The sequence below is a fragment of the Centroberyx affinis genome, unplaced genomic scaffold (assembly GCF_046629955.1).
Source record: "Centroberyx affinis isolate AG114_WGS23_722 - 3 ecotype Tasmania unplaced genomic scaffold, CSIRO-AGI_Caff_v1 ptg000167l_1, whole genome shotgun sequence".
NCBI classification, from domain to species: domain Eukaryota; kingdom Metazoa; phylum Chordata; class Actinopteri; order Beryciformes; family Berycidae; genus Centroberyx; species Centroberyx affinis.
In genome coordinates, this window is record NW_027278864.1 from 35637 (window position 1) to 56042 (window position 20406).

Genomic DNA, 20406 nt, shown 5'->3' on the forward strand with positions numbered 1-20406 from the left:
ACAATGCACCTTCTGGTTGCTGCTTTCATAGGTGGTTTCTATTTCTTCCTCTTTTACAATTATTATTATAAATATAATAACAAAAACAATGGAAAGTAGACCTTTTGGTATGTTTACTGACCTTTTACTGACTGTTGAAATGAAAAACAAAAATGTTCAAATAAGAAAAAATTAAAGTAAAAGTCACTTCACATAGTTACATTCACACACTCGCTCATTATTGTGGACTCTGCAAATGAGAGGTTAAGCAGCACATTTATTCAGGAAGGGGCATGCTAGGGAAAATGGGGGAGCTATGAGGGGCTTTTTCTTGGCCAGCAAGTCCAGGCTTGGTTGCAGTCCTGTCTGTCCCTACTCAGCGCAAACATGTCAGACATTTCAGCACCAGTATGAGTGAGCTAAGGTCCCCCATTCCTTTGCTGAAGGTTGGAGTGATGTCTCTCTCAACCTCACACTGTAAGCGTAAATTGTACTCAACATGTGTAATTTGTTAATTTTCTATAATCACCTTTTAAATGGGATATGCTTATTCTTTCTAAATATGGAAAGCCGATGAGAGAAATGTCGGATTCCTGAAATGTCTGCAAACTGTAAAACACACATGCATATTTTGAAAGCTGAAAGGCAATGTGTCCAGACGTAACCAAAAAATAATCATGCGGCTAAAGTTTCTGACATCGGTCGACACGGGTTTAACTGCTCACTTAACCAGAGTTTGGATTCAGTTTTGAGGTCTAGACTGTTGAATCTGTGCTTATACAGTATGGCACTACAATTCACGGAGGAGAGACGTCCAGTTGATTAATCCATGTGTGTCGGGACAAACAAGTCTCCATTATGCAGACACTGGACTCACGTTATGCACCTTTCAACAGATCACCGCCATGACAGACGACCACAGGCAGGAATACATATGCATTTCAGGAAGCCAGCGGCTCTCTTATGAGAAACGTGAAAGTGTGGCTCTGGCTGGAATATATTGAGAACACCCAAAACAAACCCACTTCCCGGCCCAACTGGCATCCACACAAGGGTAGAAATAAGGGAATGTATTTATGAGCGTCTGGCAGTGGTTCAGTGAGGTCAGCACACTGATAGAGTACAAGGATGGATGCCTTTGCGTAGTTCATATCGAGAATCAGAGGCTAGAGCCTGTGTGGCCTGTAGATCGCATCACATGTGGTCTTTTACTTAGTTAATAATTGCTGTAGATAAAGTATTTGTGATGGGTAGTTTAGAGGAGTTAATTTGTTAAATCATGAATATGAGAGATTTGTGTGAAACAGCCTCATGGTCAGGTTAGTCGCCTTGCTTTCTGTCCCTGGAGTAAGAAATACAATATGGTTACCAAACCCCCCCCATGACCCACCCCCACCCCACCCACCCCCACACATATATACACACACACATACACATACACACATTGTGATACTGCTGTGTTGTGACATCAATATTCAATCTGTCTTTGGGATTCCTTTGTTAGGACAGCACTATTATGCTGGTAACATTGACTGATATCGAGCTTGGCTTTCGCAGGAAGACACACGGTTTTCATAAGCCCATTAATCTTAAAAGGAGCAACTGTCAGAAAACATACAGTACCCCTATCCCTGACATAGAAAAGGCTTGTCCAAGGCCTTGATTTCTGGTTTGGTGGAAAACGATATCACACTGCCTCCGATAGAAGGCCTTGAGTGTCTCTTTGCAGACTTTTCCATTGTGGATCTGGCATTCTTATGCGTAGAAGCAGAGAATTACACCACAACTGCAATACAAAACAATTCAAGACACACGACTGGAAGTACAGCTCAAACAGGGTCATTCGAGGAATCAGAGCCTCTTATTATCACAGGTGCAAAGTCTCAAAGCTTTATCTAATTAAAGAAACTAATTGAAGGGCAAGTAAGGTTGCATCTGAGAGGCAACACAACTATTAAGTGGAACAAAAAGTACAAAACTAAAAATCAGAAGTTAATTATAAACATTACAGCGGCGTTGTATATTGAAAAAAAGCAAGGTTAATGTCAGTTTCCACATGTGACCCAGTGTTTTCTGCTCCCTGGGCTGATATCCAAGTAGGGCAAAAACAAATCAGCAGCAGCCATGTATGGAGTCTGAAGTGCTCCAAAAGTAATTAAGGTTCCTCCTCTTAATTGACAACAGACTCGGCTATGTTCCACTGCCAAACAACAACCAACCATGGAATTCCAACAGCATCACAGGATGTAAAATGCTGCTCGTATTGATGCCCAGAACAGATTTCTGGCTGAAAAGACAACAAATTATAGTAATTTATGTATTTACATACCCAAACCTGACAAATTTTCACACTCAAACTTTACTGGATATAACTATGGGCATGACCAGTGTTAATGACCGTGTGCTAATGGGACAAAAGGGATGCTATTCAGTCCAGTTATAGTAAACTGTAAATCATATAAAAAAGCAACCGGGAATAAATGGAGGTATGAACCATGTTTACACCTACTTGACACTTTCAGAATTGTTCTTAAACGGTGGGACATTCACAGATATTTTCACGTTTGCGTGTGATTTCCATTAAAATTACTTTTTACTCCTTGAGTTTGTCCTACCTGGATTATTAATATCTAACTACAGTATTACTGTCAATTTCTCCACTACAAAAGCATTAACTTAAGAAGATGGACAGAAATTATTATTAATTTATTAAATGCATGGTAATCATTGAAAATTAACTTTTTTACTGATTGAAATGTATAACAGTTGTCTCCCTGGGTTTTCCTCTCACTGACAGCACCATGTGAGAATATTCTGCTCACGGCCGTAGAGGGAGCTCTTCACCATCCTTTATACGGCTTCATGATCCGGCAGCACTGGAACTGACCATGGCCTTGACCGTGTCTCCTTCAAAAGTTCGAAACAGAACAAAAAGATCAGAGTAAGTAGTTATGCTTTATTACAAACTGTGATATGAATACAGTTTTAAGTCAGTGTACAAAGAGTCTAATCAGGTCCTACAGTACGATACAGTTACAGTTACTTATTATAATTCTGAATTATTTATGAAAAGGTGAAAATATCAAATAAATCAGAAAAAAACAGCCACATTTCATATTACATTGTCCCTACACTGATGCATCTGTAGAGGAAGTCATTTTACAGTATCAGTTTTAAATTTCTATGTGATGTGCATCACAGATTGACCATTTGATCACTAGATAGTGATGGTGAATTAAAGCCATGCCTGATATGGGGATTGGTCACACCTTGAACCTTTGTCATGCAGACTCAAGTCAGATATCAGATGCTCTAATATGTGCATGTGCTTATCTCTAATACTGGTTTGAAGTTATCTTTCCATTAAGAACAGATCGGTCACTCCACTGCTCCACAGAACTGAATTTATGGTTTCTGCTTCATTTAGAAGCAGTGCTTTTACCTTAATAGAGTTTATCCATATAAGCACAAGCTCTTATTTAAATCAAAAAATATCACTATTGTGCATAAAGGAGCATTGTAGCAGAGAGGATGGTAATTAGACAACAAAACAAACATCTAAGATGCAATTTTGTACATTTCAGGTGTCACCTTCTTGGAGCATCTAATTAAAAATAATTTGATATTTCTCCATCCTCCCGTCATCAGATATGAATCTATTTAAAGACCCCTTTGCTTTGTTTCAGTGGTTTTTCTCTTTTTTTAATTGGGCATCAGACTGAACTTATGGATGCCAACAACACTTAACCAGAGATACTGCATGGTGCATGTTACATATAGGATCAGCCAGGAGGACTGGATGATGTCATCCAGGGGGCTGATATGCTGTATAAACTGGTCCACTGTGCTTTTGATAGAAACAAACAAACCTATTCACTGTTTGGGTTTATTTGTGCTTCAAAGACATGTCACTTTGTTAGAACACTTTCACTTTTTAGCACACATATTTCTACAGGAACAGTTAGTGACCAGTACTGGTCCCTCTGGGCTCCCATAGTCACCACTCCACAATGAATTTGGTTTTGAAAACCATGTCTAAAAATCATTCTTCTAACACATAAACAAACACAGTGAAGCAGAGCCAGGTGTCCTTAGTCACACTTTTCAAGAAGTTATTTTGCCTGTTTGCAATTATTGATTTAGAAAGCTGGCAGGAAAGCCTGAATGCCAGTGGTGACACTGGATCCTCGACTGTTTGCTACTGATCCCCTATGGAGGTGTGCACTAAAAAGTGATAATGCTCAACCAAAGTGAAATGTTGCTTTGAGCGTTTGTGAACGAGTGCGGAACAAACAAAAATATGTGCGTGCGTGTGTGTGTGCGTGTGTGTGCATGTGTTATGGAACAATCCGTGTTTCAGAGCTCAGCGAATCTCCATCTTTAAAACATGGCAGCAGATGCCATAGTTCTACACCAGAGATCAAACTGAATATGCTAACACTCAAGCCTGTTCACGTTTGTTGATGACAGTTTTTTGAATCACAGCGGCACAGAGAAAAAATGCCCTTTATATTTTTCCTTAATATGTTTCCACTTTCAATGAAAGCCAGATTTGTCCCCAACACACAACAAAGTCGTCATGGATTCCAAGGACAGCCAATACTGTGAAATTCAAAACAAACTGATACCACCCATTTCAGCTGAAGGAGCATATAGTGAACTGGCATACTTACAGTATGTGATGAGCACCTCATTTAATCTGTTAACTTGGTAGCACTAAGTAGCACTAATGGAAAGATTTTGATACCCCAGCTATATTAGATGATTTATCTTTGAGATGTGAAGACTAACTGCAAAGGGGAGATCAAGAGGGGTTTAAAGATTCACTTTGTTCGCATACAATCTAGCAAATACATACACAAATACACAGACTGCAGCCAACCCCCCACCTCATCCTCTCTCTTTCTCACTTGCTGTCTCTGTTTCTGTCTCCTTATCTCTCTCCAAAAAAGAGCCAAAGAAATCTCAAATTCTGCATAATCCCATGGCTACACAAGGCGTCTCCCCCCTTCTGTAACAATTAGAAGAGCGCTCAGAACTTGAAACGTGTTTAGTAAAGGTCACAAGCAATTACCCAGCCTGGTAAAAGCTGGCATGTCTCACATGGCACTGCTGCACGCCCTCATTAGGCGTGTTCTGCAACCCAGAGTGGGTTTCGTGGCTATAAAAGCCCCGTGCTCGCTGCCTTCCAAGCCTCCTTCTAATAGGACTGCACCAGCACTAGCACAAAGAAACTACACATCACCTCCTCTGGATCAGATAGGAGTGGACAAACGTTTTTTGTAGAGGAGGAGGGAGAAAGAGGAGGGGGGGGGGGGCTGCTTGACCATAGGAATCAGGGGAGTTTCCCTCACAGGTTGGCTTGGTTGGTTTTCAACAGCAAAAACTTGGATTATTTTCCCCCATATTAAGCAGCAAGGGCTCACTGCTTTTTAGACACTGTCTTAAATGCTTAAATGTGAAGTTTATTATACTGAATTTAGCACTTACCAACAGTGATTTGGAGAAGTCAAGTTTAGCTGCAACAAATGCTGAATTGTTGCATTATTGCAGATTACAGGGGAAAGTATTAAATAGAGAAGAGCAGCCTCTTGCTTTAGCCTGTATGATATGTCCACCATGAGTGTTTGAGACCTTATGGAAATATTAGGGGTGGTAGGCCTTCTCCAGCAGAGTTGTTTTATACTCATAGCCCCATGTTGGTCCTGGTGCGCTAAATGCACGCAATCTGGACCCCCTCTAATAATTTCCATACTGAGCAATGAGATCACAAAACTCACAAACACTAAATCAAAACCGTAGGCACAACGGCTCTTCAATAAAACACCATGGTTCGTCCAGTTGGGCAAAGAAAATTGAAACCATATCGGAAGTAAACGGAGATTCTGCTTCACGTTGAAAGGCAAATGTGAAAGATATTGTATATTTATCTAAGCATTGATATAATGTTTACCTGATGCGAGAACGGCTAATATAGACCCAAAGGCTCTAGACTAATTACTTTTAATTAAAGTTGGTGCATCAAAACTATAGCAAAATTTGCAACATCGTTTGCAATTTCTTTCTTTCTCCTCTACACCCACACCCACCCACACACACACACACACACACACACAAGCACGCAAACACACACACGGAAACGCGCAAAGTTGATCGTAGCCCTTAACAATTACAAAGCAATTAATAAAGCAATGTCATTTTAATTGCACTTAGAGAAAGAATCATTTAATTGAAATTTCGCTATAACCCACTTACCCATCTTACGCATCTCCAACACACACACACACACACACACACACCCTTCAAGACAATGAGAAATAAAATGTTTTAAATTCGTCCCAAAAGACTTTAGAGACAATGCACACTTGAGGGGGAGAATCCTCTGATGACACTTAAAACCAACATCAATATTTACCGACTGGGGTCGTTGCACCTTGCGGGTGTCAGGTGTCGCGGATCCGGACAAATCGGCTCAGCCGACAGTTTCGTTACAGATAACTTCTGCCTAATCTAACTCGATATGGGAGGAAAACCTACATTGTGAAGACGTGGGCCCATTTGTTTTAAAATGTCCACAACGGCATGGAGACTTAAATAAATTGGGATACATTGAATTTGATAAGTTCCTTTGAAAGATATTTTAGATCATATATTGGAATGTAGGCTAAAAACAAGCGGGACCATTGAAACGAAAAGCTTTTAAGCTTTAAAATATATATTGGCGCATAGTGGTTGAATTAGACAATATTACACTATAACATTACCCGTGGAAATACGTGTGCATACTAGAGCAGTCGGTGGGTTAATCCTAAAGACTCTGGGAGCACAGCTCATTCAAATTATGGAGGCAGAGAAAAAACACATCGATTTAGAACATTTAGAAAATCTCTCATTAAAACAAGCTCCACAGCCTCAGTAGTCATGTATAACTACAAAGGGAACACACAGTGATGTAATGACAAATAACACACAGTGATGTAGGCCTAATGGTAAATAAAAAGGTGGGCAAACTGTGACCTCCAGTCTGTGATCATTATAGGGGAAACAACCACCAATATAAACAAAAATCAATTTTATTTTAATTTTATTATTTTTATTTTCAAAATAATAATAATAATAATAATAATAATTTATGCTTTCCCCCGCTTAAAAGATCCTACCGTCACATCAGATTGATATTACTCACTGTGATGTACACTATGATTTTAGGTCATAAAGATTTATGTCAGCCCTAAAAATGTGGGTATAAGCTGTACTCTGCAAATAAAAAGGTGGGTAGACTGAGTTTAGTTGGGTTTACCCTCCACTACATCCCTGATGAACTGCCAGCAGTCACTTCCAACCCCAATGCTGGCGCTGTGGCCCTGCGCCTCACAGATACAAGGACTACAAATACAGGCCCAATGCCGTGTTTGGAAACGGCGCAGGCCTATTGGAAATGCACGCACCACCCTCACTCAAATTTAAGATTAAATATTAACGACTTTGCATTTGGTCTCCGTGTTTAGAACATTTGTTTTTGGGCGCGGGCATAACGCGGCATGAATACACTTTGAGTCCTTGAAAGAGGTTGTTTTTGTTTGGTTTTGTCACATGACTTCTGTAAAGCTACACTTGATAGGCTATATTATATATTTATAGCCTATATAGGCCACAAAATATACCAGCAGTACCAACAGATATAGTTTTTACTGAAACACTATTTTGGCACAAATTATGTAATTATTAGTGTATTTATTTTAGAGATACATTTTTTCATAATTGTCTATACAAGGAGGCCTAACGTTCATTCTACAGGGATAACCGCAACCACAATAAAGAGAAAAGAGTTTATATAGCAATATAGACCTACAGTCTAATTCAATCTGCTTCCCATAATAAAAATAGACCATCGAAAAGCACGTTTTCCTCGTCCTGAGCATGTCCTATTTTGAACTAACTTCAGCACAGTATTTTTATCCTTGCCTACCTTTACACTCTGGGAGGACGGATCTGCTGCCGCGCATATTTTACCTTTGATGTTATTTCACCCATAACGTGAACTCAGACGAATATCAGCCAACAGAATTTCGATTACGATTTTACATATTAAAAATTATCATCATTCTTCTATCATATTAAATATTATCTACATTCTATCTATCAACCCTACACACGTGAATGACTAAAATTAAAACGTGCAGTACTAAAATTAAAATGCAAATGGTAGTGCAACGGTAAGATGTATAGATTGCTATCCTGCATGCAATTTATCTGTATATGCCTTTATATCCCAGGCTATCACATCTAAAAATTAGACTTCTCGTTCGTTGCATCCCATAATATCAGAAAACTTGTTAGTTACAGTAATAGCCTACATTTTCATAGCATTTACACAGCCAAAAATAATACTTTCAAAACATTCGTATTCAAAAAATACAATATCAATTATCTAAAACGGCTGTATAAGTGACATTATATTCGGTGACCTGACACCAATAAAGGCAGGATCAATAAGGCAAAACCATTCAATCCCTATAATTATGTAATCAAAAATAAGAAGTGAATCAACGCGCCTCCTTTTTTGACATCCATATAGAATTTAATTTTTTTTTGTTTGTTCTATATTCCCATTGAAACATGCCTAGACAGGCCACCTATACAAATATGCCCAAATAAAAGAAGCAAAGGAGAGCGTGCCGAAGCTCGATAAAGCCATGCAGTTCCTACGTTGTCCAGATGAGGGAAGTTTGGGAGCTTTGACATGAGACATGAGACATGAGACAGAGAGAGGGAGAGGGAGAGGGAGAGAGAGGGGGGGGGCGTAGGGAGATAGGACGGGAGAATTAAACAGATTTTAACAAACAATTGCAAAAAATCACTTATACTCATTCAGCAGCAGCAGATGAAGCTGCCTCATATTGCGTCCTGTATCACCGCACTGCAACATGCATGCTAATGAATGATCTTCATTCACATAATATCCAGGCAAAGTGAACGTCCAAAAAGTGTCCATCACTAATATCTTACTTTAAAGTGATCTTCGTCAGCGCCCCAGACTGCTCCTCTGACCCAACCTGATGCTTTCCATGTGTCCTGCTTCCAGGTCTGTATAGTGAACTGGCCAGGAGAGAGAGAGAGAGAGAGAGGGTGGGGGGGTGGGGGGTGGAGGGGTTTGGGTGGGGGGATAGGGACACTGCACCTTGTTACCATCGGGTCGACTGTTAAGTTTTACAAGTAACATTTTGCGAGCTTATAAACGATACCTTCTAAACTTGCACAGGAAACTCCGAAAACATGCTGTGATAATGTATGTCTCTGGAATCCAGTCGATATCCCATAGTCTGGGAGCGCTGCGATCTACAGAGGTATCGATTACATGAGGCTCTTTCCATGTTTGATGCTCCAGGATTGGCTTATAAAAGAGACTTAGGCTGCCGGCTTGGGAGTCTCTGTTTTTTTGCTCTATAAGGGAAATGTCTCTATTCTGTGTTTCTAGACCTGCATGCACATCACACCTTCACTCTGTCCACTACTACTCGGCCAGATGATCTATATCTCTAAATTGACATGCAGAAAAAAAAAACATGAAATAAATACATGGCTGAAATATATTTGTGACTTTACAAAACGACCCTTACTAAAATTGCCACATATGGAAAATTAAAACATATGAATGTTATTTTGTGGGATGAGGAATATAATTATCCAATATGCCAGTCCCATCCACAGGTAGACATTTTCAGATCTATAGATATAATTTTTCATTAATAAATCCATTGCCTTGTCAAAGCATGCGCATTAAACTTTTTAACCTTGTTTAGGTAACCATGTTGCTTTTAAATTCCCAATTGCACATCTATGCATTCATCATAGTTGGATGGACAACATGCCCCAGACCGCAAGTTCCCTTAGGCTACATTACATGTACCTCCAGTGACAGGCGGGTAAATAATGCCCTCTAGTCGGTGATCATCGTCAAGGCATCACAACCACCAATATAAACAAAACAACAATTATACTTTTATAAAAACATGCATCTATGCTTTCCTCCCCTTTAAAATACCATATCATCTTATAACTCGCATTAATTCGATATTAGTTCCTATGATGCACAGCATGAATTTACTTAATACAGATTTATGTCAGTTTCAAAAAGTGGGTGGACTTTATTCTGCAAATAAAGACGTTTTCTAAACTGCTGAGAAGTGTTTACCCTCCACTACCATCCCTGTATATCTCCTATGATGTAGAAATCCTTACCAGAAGGCTGCATGTTGGATGAAACGTTTCCCTTTCTGTCACTTCCCCTATGCAAAATTTTCAAGGAGGTTGCATGGCTCCAACCGGATGGGGTTTGCATTGGCTGACAGCGTTTCCAGCGCAGGACGACCAATGAAACCAAAGCAGCGCCTCGGCGTATAACTGCAAAGATTGACTTGGAGGACGCGTCAAATTAATCCCAGCAAACTCCAGACTCCCCGGGATCACTCCAATTTGCTTTTATCGGATGAAGATCACTTTGGTGCCATTGTACCTTGCAGTCACTCGCTTCCAAAAAAGAGGGGGGCACGCGGCACTCGGAGGAGATTTTAAGAGGTCTATTTTTCCTCTTCTGTCGCTCATTCCTCCCTTTCCCTTCCCTTCCTTCCCTTCGCTCGGACGCATTCAGCCATTTGAAGGGGCACCTATATTTCCGAGCATCTCGAAACATATAGGCAAATGGGTAAGCCTGCGTTACCATCTGCATGCTTCAGTGGCAGAGAGCTTATGGAAGCATATCCAGGCTCACCACGCCTGCATAACGACAGAAAGAGCCATCGGGTTTATCTCCAAGTTCAGATAACGTGCAAATCATGTTGCTGAATTCACTTTAGACGGGGGACTTTACGCGACAGATGTGGGGTTTATTCCATAGATTATTTTTTTCCAGCTTTATTCTACCGGTGTTGTAGCCTATTTAATGCGTTAAATCCCACATTTAGTCGCACCACCAATTATCGAATATGTTTGTTTGAGGAGCTCTGGGGTGTCAATTCCCAAAGCTCGCCATTTTTTATGTTGCTTTTTGTTGTGCGCGCAGTGGAGGGTAAACCCATCGAGACAGTTTACCCACTTTTTTTATTTGCAGAATAGAGGATACCAACCATTTTAGGCTGACATACACTTTATAACCTAAATTCACAGTGTAGGCCTACATCACAGTAAGTAGTATCAAACTGGTGTAGCCTAAGTTAGATTGAAGATAGGATTTGTTAAGGAAAAATACAAATTGCTGGTTTTCTGAAAGCAGAATTGATTTTTGTTGTAATGGTTTACTGCATGTCTGGCATGTAATGATCACCGCCTGGAGGTCAGCGTTACTCACCTTTATATTAGCCATCACATCTGTCTGAGCATGCATGTGTGTTTACTCGCCTTATGCATTGTAAATGGGTAACTTCTGTATTTCTATATGCCCCTGCAGAGCAAACCTATGGAGAGGTGAACCAGTTAGGCGGCGTGTTCGTCAATGGGCGACCCCTGCCCAACGCCATACGTTTAAGAATCGTGGAGCTGGCTCAGCTTGGGATCAGACCCTGCGACATCAGCCGGCAACTCCGAGTCTCCCACGGCTGCGTGAGCAAGATTTTAGCGAGGTACAACGAGACGGGCTCCATTTTACCCGGTGCCATCGGAGGGAGCAAACCGCGGGTCACGACGCCGAACGTGGTGAAAAACATCAGGGAATACAAACAAGGAGACCCCGGGATCTTTGCCTGGGAGATCCGGGACAGGCTTCTGGCGGATGGAGTTTGTGACAAGTACAATGTCCCGTCGGTTAGCTCAATCAGCCGGATTTTACGCAACAAGATTGGAAATCTTTCCCAGCCCAACCAGTACGAGAGCAGCAAGCAAGCCTCCGCACAGGCCGGGCTCTCTTACAACCACATATACCCCTATTCCTACCCCAACGCCATGTCGCCCACTGGCACCAAAATGGGCAGCCCGCCTGGAGTACCGGTGACGGCCGGCCATGTGAGCATATCCAGGGCCTGGCCTTCTGCACACACCGTCAGCAACATCCTCGGTATTAGAGCCTTCATGGATCCTGCAGGTGGGGAATACTCAACCAGTTTATGCTCTAGGAGATTTTGCAGGCCTCCAAGCCTCTGTGCTATGCATGCGTTAGCCTGTAGGCCTTACTGTTTTAAAATAAGAGAAGAATAAATCAGTGTGAAGGAGTTTTTATTATGTTATTCAGCATGATGGATTGGCATATTTCACTCTGTATAACCTGTTCTGGCATCAAGCAGGACAATGTGTCCATTAGACGTTGTAGGCCTCGGCTTCATCATTCAGCCAGAAAGCAGTAAGGCCACTCTCAATAGGCCTTTTCATGGGATGATGCGTTTGCAAACACCTTGCTCACCTGCTATATCCTCTCTAATCCTTCACCTAGTCCTTACAGCCAATTTGTCTTTCCCTTTCTGGTCCTTTAGTTAGTGTTTTCCTCCATTGTTAGTCGCCTTGGCCCAGTGGATTTTTTGTGCCACAAGGGCCAACTTCATGCAAAAATTATATAGCCTATATACGTATGTATATTTATATATATTGCAGATTTCTTCCTAAATTAAATGGTTTGACGCTGTAATCCCACTTCTGTGAATATATTGCTCATTTTAGGCAAGGATTAAAATGTAGGCTTCATTGGCACATTAACGTAGTCCCATTTTTAATTTAAACAATTAATCTTAAAAAATGATTAAAACAGGAAGTTATATTTATATAAAAATATGTAGGCTATTTTATATTGCATGTTGCTTACTTTTTTCTTTTTAACTCCCCTGTTTTGTTTTGTTTTTTTCTCATATTATCCATGAGATGACGTCCCAATTTTGTAATAGGAACAATTACGCACATTTGGCTCAAGACACTGGGTCTTGAATTCAGGCTTATCCAAAACAAATATATTAAAGATTATCAAAATTATTTTCGATATTGTAATGAAAATTAGGCTACATTTTTACAGCTTACACAATAAGACATTTCAAGGCTGGCTGTATCAAATTGGATAATTCATTACGAGACTAAATAAGCCAGCTTGTTTTGTTTTGTTTTTAAGAGAAGCTATTTTGTCTTTTACACACCCTTGACATGAAGTTACTGTTTCTAAATCAGCCATTGCTGGGACGGAGGGATATCCACCAAAAATGGAGGATTGGAGTAGCGTCAACAGAGCGGCTTTCCCCGCGGCTCATACAGTCAACGGGATTGACAAATCAGCCATTGATGCGGACATAAAATACGCACAGGTAAATCATCTGCACAGCCTGCAAGTTTTCACTGAGACGAGACAAATGTGCACACTTTTTATCGCTGTAACCATGGCATTTCCCTTCCTCTATCCAGGCCAAATGTTTTGTGCAGAAATAGGCACAGGCCCTAAATGTGTTTTATTTACTGGTACGGAGGCCTAGGCAAGATTCTCAAATGTTTTCATATCAAGGACCCCCGAGTTGAGTCACAACCCTGTTTGACAGGATTTTACCCCAGGGAGCCCCAGATGGGAATATTTTTTATTAGTGTTGATTTAAATTGTACGACTGCCCAAACCTTTAGTGCTGAGGTGGTGATGAGAGTGAGACCTATCAGAATATTCATTCGGCTAATTTCTGTTGAATTACAGTGAAATTAAACTATTCCTCCTTTTCCTGGGCGGCCCCATGGAAAACCCCTCAGTGACCCCAATTTCAGAACCACTGGTCTATAGCCTATGCCATGCTTGTATTTTGCAACATGCAATTAAATCCAAATCATGTTTTTTTCCCCTTATTTTGCGGATGTTTTGTCTGTTTTCCTGCAGCCCTCCTCAACACTGTCCAGTTATGTTCCAGCGTGTGCTTACTCTCCCTCCAACCAGTACGGGGTTTACAGCGGGCCAGCAGGCGGCTACGTGGCCCCGGGCCACCACCACTGGCAGCCGCAGAACCCGGCCCTGTCCCACCCAGGCGGCGGGATGACCATGCACGCAGGGGAGATCCACTCGCCGATGGCCTTCAAACATCCAGCCCGAGAAGGTATATAGGCCTACTGGACAGGCTGAGTTACACTGCAGCAGTTTGATCCATGAGGGATAACACGGCTCCTGATATTACTGTAATTTGAAAATTGGTGGCAGATGTCGCTGCCCAGAGAGAGGAAAAAAAATATATATATATATATATATTTCTGATGCAGTTGCATAGGCCTACATTGAAATAATGCGATTTTATTCTGGCTTTATTGGAAACTGAGCAATCGTGTTACAACGTACTGTATATCATCATTATTACTATATTTTACTATAATTTGTATGTCACTATACATTATAAATATTAATATTGTTGTGATTATGATTATGATTTATATGATTATTATTATTTGCTTTATTTCATAATTTATCACACAAACGTGCCATTACGCGACGCACGTTCGTGTACTTTATCTCTCGCTCTGTCTCTCTCGCTCTCGCTCTCGCACACACACACACACACACACACACACACACACACACACACACACACGGTTTCGCAATAAAGCAATGAGTGCAATGAGTGTAAACATTTACCAAATCCCAAATGGAGCCTAATTATATGTCGATTATTAAATATTGACCTTCCAGACTTGGCCAGCGGCAGGCCTACCAGGTGGTCTGAGAACACTTAGCTATGCATGGCTACACAAAAAAAGGGGGGGAAATGAATTTTAAAACTTTCCAAGCCTATTTTTAAAAAACCCAGGTTGCTTGCTAATAATTATGCATTTCTCTAAAATGATAGTTTGAGACAGTTCAGACCTGTGCAAGTCGAATACCTCCTGTTAGATGCGTTTATCCTGCGATGTAAATAATAATTTGGTGAAGTAAAGACTCATTTCATGAATATTTCTTCTTTGTGTGGTGCAGGAGACAGAAAACCGCCCAGTCCGCTGAGCAAGCAGCAGCAGCAGCAGCATGAAGCCTTGAACAGTGTACATGGACTCAGTCTCCCTACCTCATCATCATAACCAGGACTTTAATCGCCATAATTACCAGACCCATTAAATTGAACGCATTTCAACAACTCCAACAGTAAGTGCGAGCACTATTGATGATTCCTTTCCCCGGGTGTTTGTGGCTTGCAGTCAAGGGAGTCCAAATAAAATCCTACTCAGATGCATTATGAATACAGTAGCCTTTAACCCTTATCGGTCTATGGCCATATGAATGTAAGCTTATATGGATGTTTTGGTGTCGGTTGGTTGGTAGTTTTATTTCCCCCCATGTATAGCCTATATTCTGTTATAGAGACTACAGGTCAAAATACATTTTTTTGTCAGTCTGCCATTCATGTTTCATGCTAAAGTTTAAAGTCAAGGGCTCGCCCTGATGATGGGACTGTTCTGTAATCCGCCATAAATTATATTCTCTTGATTGGTAGCCATTATCTGGATTCTGCAATGACTCAACGATGTGAACAAAGAGATAAATTGTAAATGTAAAATATTTGCCAAAGCTTTAATTATATATTTTTATAAATTCACTGTAAATATTCAAAAATAAAGGCTTTCTTACATCCGAAATGTTCCCATGTGGATGTGGATATTATTTCACCATTCATGGCAGTTCATGAAAGGTCGGTGAGTGCACTGCGTGCTTCCTGCCCGGTAAAAATGTTTTTTCCTTGCTTGGCCTAATTCATGGATGTTCACCGATGATTATGGATTGATATTTGATAAGATTAAAGACAGTGACAAACCTGCATACCGGACATTTATGTGGGGAATTTCTCTGGTGAGGCTGGCTTTCCGTTTGTCTTGGGTTGCCACTAGTGTTTTAGTCAAGTCATTTATTATGCTACTCAGTAGGTTACTCGTTACTCATTTCTAAAGCAGGCTAATGTTAGTTTATTTAACTCTGTCTGGGAACAGAAATTCGTTACACTCCTCGTTGATACTTTCCCGTTACACCCCCCAAATTGACGGCTGCGTCCTCTCCTTCAAAAATCGTTTTAAATCAGTTAGCTAACCAAAATAAGTTTAGTTAGGCCTATAGGTTAGACTACCTGTGAAAAACCTGAGAAACCAAGTATTGTTGATGTTCAGTGTCACTATCATCCTTTGCCTTGATAAAAACCTAATTTGTGGGAATGCCACCCAGAGAAATAAACTTTTCTGCCATTTCTCATGCTAGTTTAGTGTGAGGACGACCAAGTGATGAAAACAAATCGGGGGTGAACAGGCCTGTAATAATATTTAGAGCAACGACCTTTTGCTTGGTGGTTATATTAACACTGAAACTGAAATAGCCTTGTAGTTCGTAGCACAACTCGTTACTGGGGAGAAGTAATTCCTTCGCTGTAGCGTGTCATTGGGTAACGCGTTACCTCCCGACACTTCCACATGGAGCTTTCCAGAGCCTGGGCGCCTCCACTGATGCTATCTGAGCTGCTAATGGATAGTTGCCACGATGGAAATCTGAGGACTAATCATGCATTTTAATGAACAGTGCGTGCAGTAAAGGGGCAGATAGTCAAAACGCACCCACATGCAGCCTTTAGGGATATGAGTATTTTCCTATAGCCCTGTATTACGCATAGATTCACTCTGTGGCCTATTTGGCCTGCATGCGCCTTAACGAAAAACCTTCTATAACATTCCTAACTGGACTTAAATGTGTTTGTAGCACTGAATAGTGAGTTTAAAGCGACCTTACCGCAGACTACGTTTAATCTCATATGTCATCACTATAATATTCCCATGATAGGCCTATTCCTATATGGAATTACATTACAGTGTCTGATAATCAACAGTGCCAACATAGTGACCCTTTTTTGTTGTTGTTGTTTTATCTCCTATCGTGTCACCATGTTGTTCCTAAAATATTCCTATAGGATATTATATATAGGCCTAGCTGTTTTGCAGTGATGTTATGTTATGCATAGTATCCTAAAATTACTATTCGTGATGTAATGGGCGACTACAGTTTTCTTTTTTCATCAGTTTTGAGAACATTAGTTCCCCTCAGTATAAATGGCCCACATTCTTTATCATTATAAACTAGTAGGTCTGCTCGTTTGTTTTAAACTTGGACCTTTCCTTTAACTGGCATCATTGGCTCTAATGCGTTTATTAATGTAGCCTACTATTTAAAATCTCAAAGATCTCTCTCAAAATAGTGTGACCTCTCCGATTCAGCCTACTGGCTTTTTGTTTTAGATTGAAAAAGCTCATTCGAAAATGTCGTGCACGTTTTATCTCATATAACAATAAATTCGTGTCACCGATTAATCTCGACAGCCCACAATGGCAAATTATAAATATGCCTTATTTGTCAAAAATAAAACCCATTTTTTTCAGTATTTTATTTCTAAATGTAACCTTAAGGCGCACAAACATTATTTCACCATGTAAACCATGAAGGACGGATTATTTTTTTAGGAAAGAAAATAAAAAAGAGGCTATTTTAACTATATTTGATATAGTGATATTGTATTCTATATGATTATAGAAGCTTTTGAATCTTTAAAATATGTTTGATACTTCAAATTTCACAACTTCGATTCACTTTGTTAATTAAGCTGGATTCTCTGTCAGGGAGCCTGGCATCACTATACTGTTACAGTGGTGCTGGGACTTGGCTGCAGCATGGTGAGGTCAAGGGGAATGTGTGTAACACAGTTGAATTGGTGACCACCCCAGTTTAGTTAACAGAATAAGCTTGAGCATGTGGTTATTAATAACATTAATGTAACTGTAATCATGAAGGGTTGGTATTTATGATCATATTTTTCATGCCTTTGAACCTGGTGGAATGATTCTCAAAATAATGTATAGCCTAATCATTCATAATTCACCCTAATCCAAATGCAATTTTCCCTTTCTCATGTCAGTAGGTCCTAATAAATTAAAGGTAATAGTGATCTATATTTCTAAACAGATATAGTTTTTATTCCCAATGTCAGAAATAATTTGATTGTTCCCCCATCAGTTGAAACAGACAAGACTCAGCTAGATTGTTTACTTTATGTGTTTCTTCAAAACAGCGATAAACCTGATCAGCAGAATCATCTTCAAGGTCTTTAAGGTCCTCTAAAAACTAGTGTGCTGGTTGACTGAATGATAGCTTGGCCTTTGAATTTTCAAATTTGTGCAATATTACAGTGATCTGAGAAAAACTGTAGCTTAGATGAGATTTAATGAAAGTATATGAGAATGGAGGGAGGGTGACTTTTGAGAGTGCCATTATAACTGCTGCATTGATCTTAAAGTTGGATATCTTTATTTGTTATTGTTTTGGCTCTCAGCCCAATACGTGATTGTGAAACAACTTTATCCCAAAGAAAGAAACCAGCAAACCAAGACTCCAGTCTCTGTTATACCGATGTTACTGACAATCATTTGGATTCTGACTTTGTGGATTTACCAGTTATTTTACAGTTATTATAGTTATGGTATTAGTCCTAAAGATGCACCATTATCTTCAGATCCCAAGTACTGTCGCAGTTGCCTTTTCAGTCATTACCAACTGATTCTCCACAGAGCCTTACAGCAGTGTGACATCACAGATTTGTAGTGGTTGGACAAACTCTTCTTTCTTAATTCTGGCTGTGGGAGATGGTTGGAAATGATCTTTAACCCAGACGTCCCACGACAAGGAAATAAACACTGAACTTCAGTGTTATTCCCATAGGTTAAAATTAAATGATAGATTTATCTTTCCAGAGATGCCAATACATGCTTGCTGAATAAATAAAAATGACTCAAATTTTTTTGTCCTAAAATTTAAACGGTTAAAGGATTGCCCCACCACTGTTGGGAGATCCACATGCAGCCAGTGTCTCTATGCATATGCCACTTATTGTATGGCTAAGGTCGGCCCTGCTTATAGGTCAGCATGTGTCTTTTGAAGGTGAAAATGTCTGATATTATCCCGACTGATACGGAAAATGGAATATGGAGAGACAAAACAGGATCCCGGAAAAGAGGAAGTACTTCTCCAACAGCTCACGGGGCAACACTGCTCTACTCTTGCAAGCCTGACATTTCTGGTGCAAAGCATAAAGCACTGAGGACGGAATCATATTGATCAGTTTTATATCCCCTCATCTGCGTGTGTTTAAACCAAGTTTGGGGAAACACCCTGGAATTTGGGTGCCCTTTGAGCTCTGTTTTGCAGGCGTCGACTCCTTCCTCCTTCACAGTGAAACCCCAACTGACTCACTATATCCAAACATTAAGATGGCCTCTGAGTGCACATGCTCCCTGGCCGGAGTCGCTCTTGTTTTCCCGGATACCACTTGGGGTTCAGAAAACACTCCTTCATGGTGGTGGGGTTACTTCCTGCGGGACCTGTGCTCATCAATCAGGGGCAGCAAGTGATACCCCCCACCGCGGCTCCAGCAGAGCCTCTGTGCTGGAAGGCCAACAGGTGGGGTCGTTTTTAGATGGATGTTTCCTACCGATACAAAGCACAAAAATATAATCACTCTAATATTTCTTTAGTATTTAGAGTATAGTGTGAGATAGATGCACCGTGGCACAGTGACATAGTAACATAATGCTTTTGGGTCCATAAAAGAGGTTTTTGTTATATAACCCCCAAATCACCAACAGGACATCTTTATCTTTTTTGTGTGTTTTCGACATTGACTATTTCTAAAATGATGTTCTTTGTCATTTCACAAGGTAAAAATCCTTTAGAAAGAAAGAAAATAGAAAGCCTTTATATCTACAGGTGTTTCACCAAAAATATTTGATCGGCCCTGTGACATGGTTTGTTAACCTTTGTATTGCTTGCAAATTTTGATGTAAAATGGATGTGTATTTTGAATTATGGCTGAATCTGAAAGTGAGTTAGGCTTAGGGTTAAGATGATTTTCCATTTGCATCGGTCCTGCTTTGGAGGAATCCTTGAACGTACATTTGAAATGCTTTAAATAAGTTGTATTGGAGTTGTAAGTCAAAGAAATTGTCAAATAAGCCTTCTGATATGAACTTATGCTCATCTATCAAATATCATACTACTGAGAAACACAACACTGCTGACAGTTGAAGGAGGCATTATAATTGTTATTTGTAATGTAATTTGCAGGGCTTCTTTCAGTATTGTAAGATGCCAAATTTTCAATAAAACTGCTAAGACGCATGTGTGCGGATGCCCAGACTTAAACACCGAACAGCGCTCTGAACTCCAAGATCTTGAGAGTCGTACCTCTGCAACTTAAACTTGAAAGGATTCTCAAATGCCCCAAGCTTAAACAGATACTTGGAGAGATGGATAGGAGACTTTGCCTCCTTGATCCTAATGGGTCTGAAATTGAGCGCTATTAATAATCCAAGCACCAGAGAACTGGTGACGGAGATTCCTTCAAAAGCAAGAACAGGCGCTCCTATCTCCAACTGTAATGATTCATCAATGTCTGCAGTGTGTACAGGAGGGATTGAGTG

The 20406-nt window shown here is 40.3% G+C and overlaps 1 protein-coding gene and 1 long non-coding RNA gene across 3 annotated transcripts; one reads left to right on the forward strand and one right to left on the reverse strand.

Annotated features, from left to right (window-relative positions):
* Window positions 1-2670: 2670 nt before the first annotated feature.
* Window positions 2671-10253, reverse strand: LOC139656180 (uncharacterized). Its single transcript, XR_011696090.1, has 3 exons — window positions 10222-10253; window positions 8989-9078; window positions 2671-2886 (listed from the first exon to the last, which is right to left on the reverse strand). It is a non-coding gene; the product is annotated as an uncharacterized lncRNA (long non-coding RNA).
* An 81-nt stretch (window positions 10254-10334) lies between these two features.
* Window positions 10335-15652, forward strand: pax1a (paired box 1a). Of its 2 annotated transcripts, none has more exons than XM_071533678.1 (5): window positions 10335-10684; window positions 11426-12055; window positions 13120-13253; window positions 13862-14018; window positions 14885-15652. In XM_071533678.1, exons 1-5 carry the CDS (start codon window positions 10681-10683, stop codon window positions 14983-14985), a joined length of 1026 nt encoding a protein of 341 aa, XP_071389779.1. In that variant the 5' UTR covers window positions 10335-10680; the 3' UTR covers window positions 14986-15652. The 2 variants fall into 2 exon arrangements, with proteins under 2 accessions (XP_071389779.1, XP_071389771.1); XM_071533670.1 differs by having other exon boundaries at window positions 10341-10684; window positions 13805-14018; window positions 14885-15650.
* The last annotated feature ends 4754 nt before the right edge of the window (window positions 15653-20406 follow it).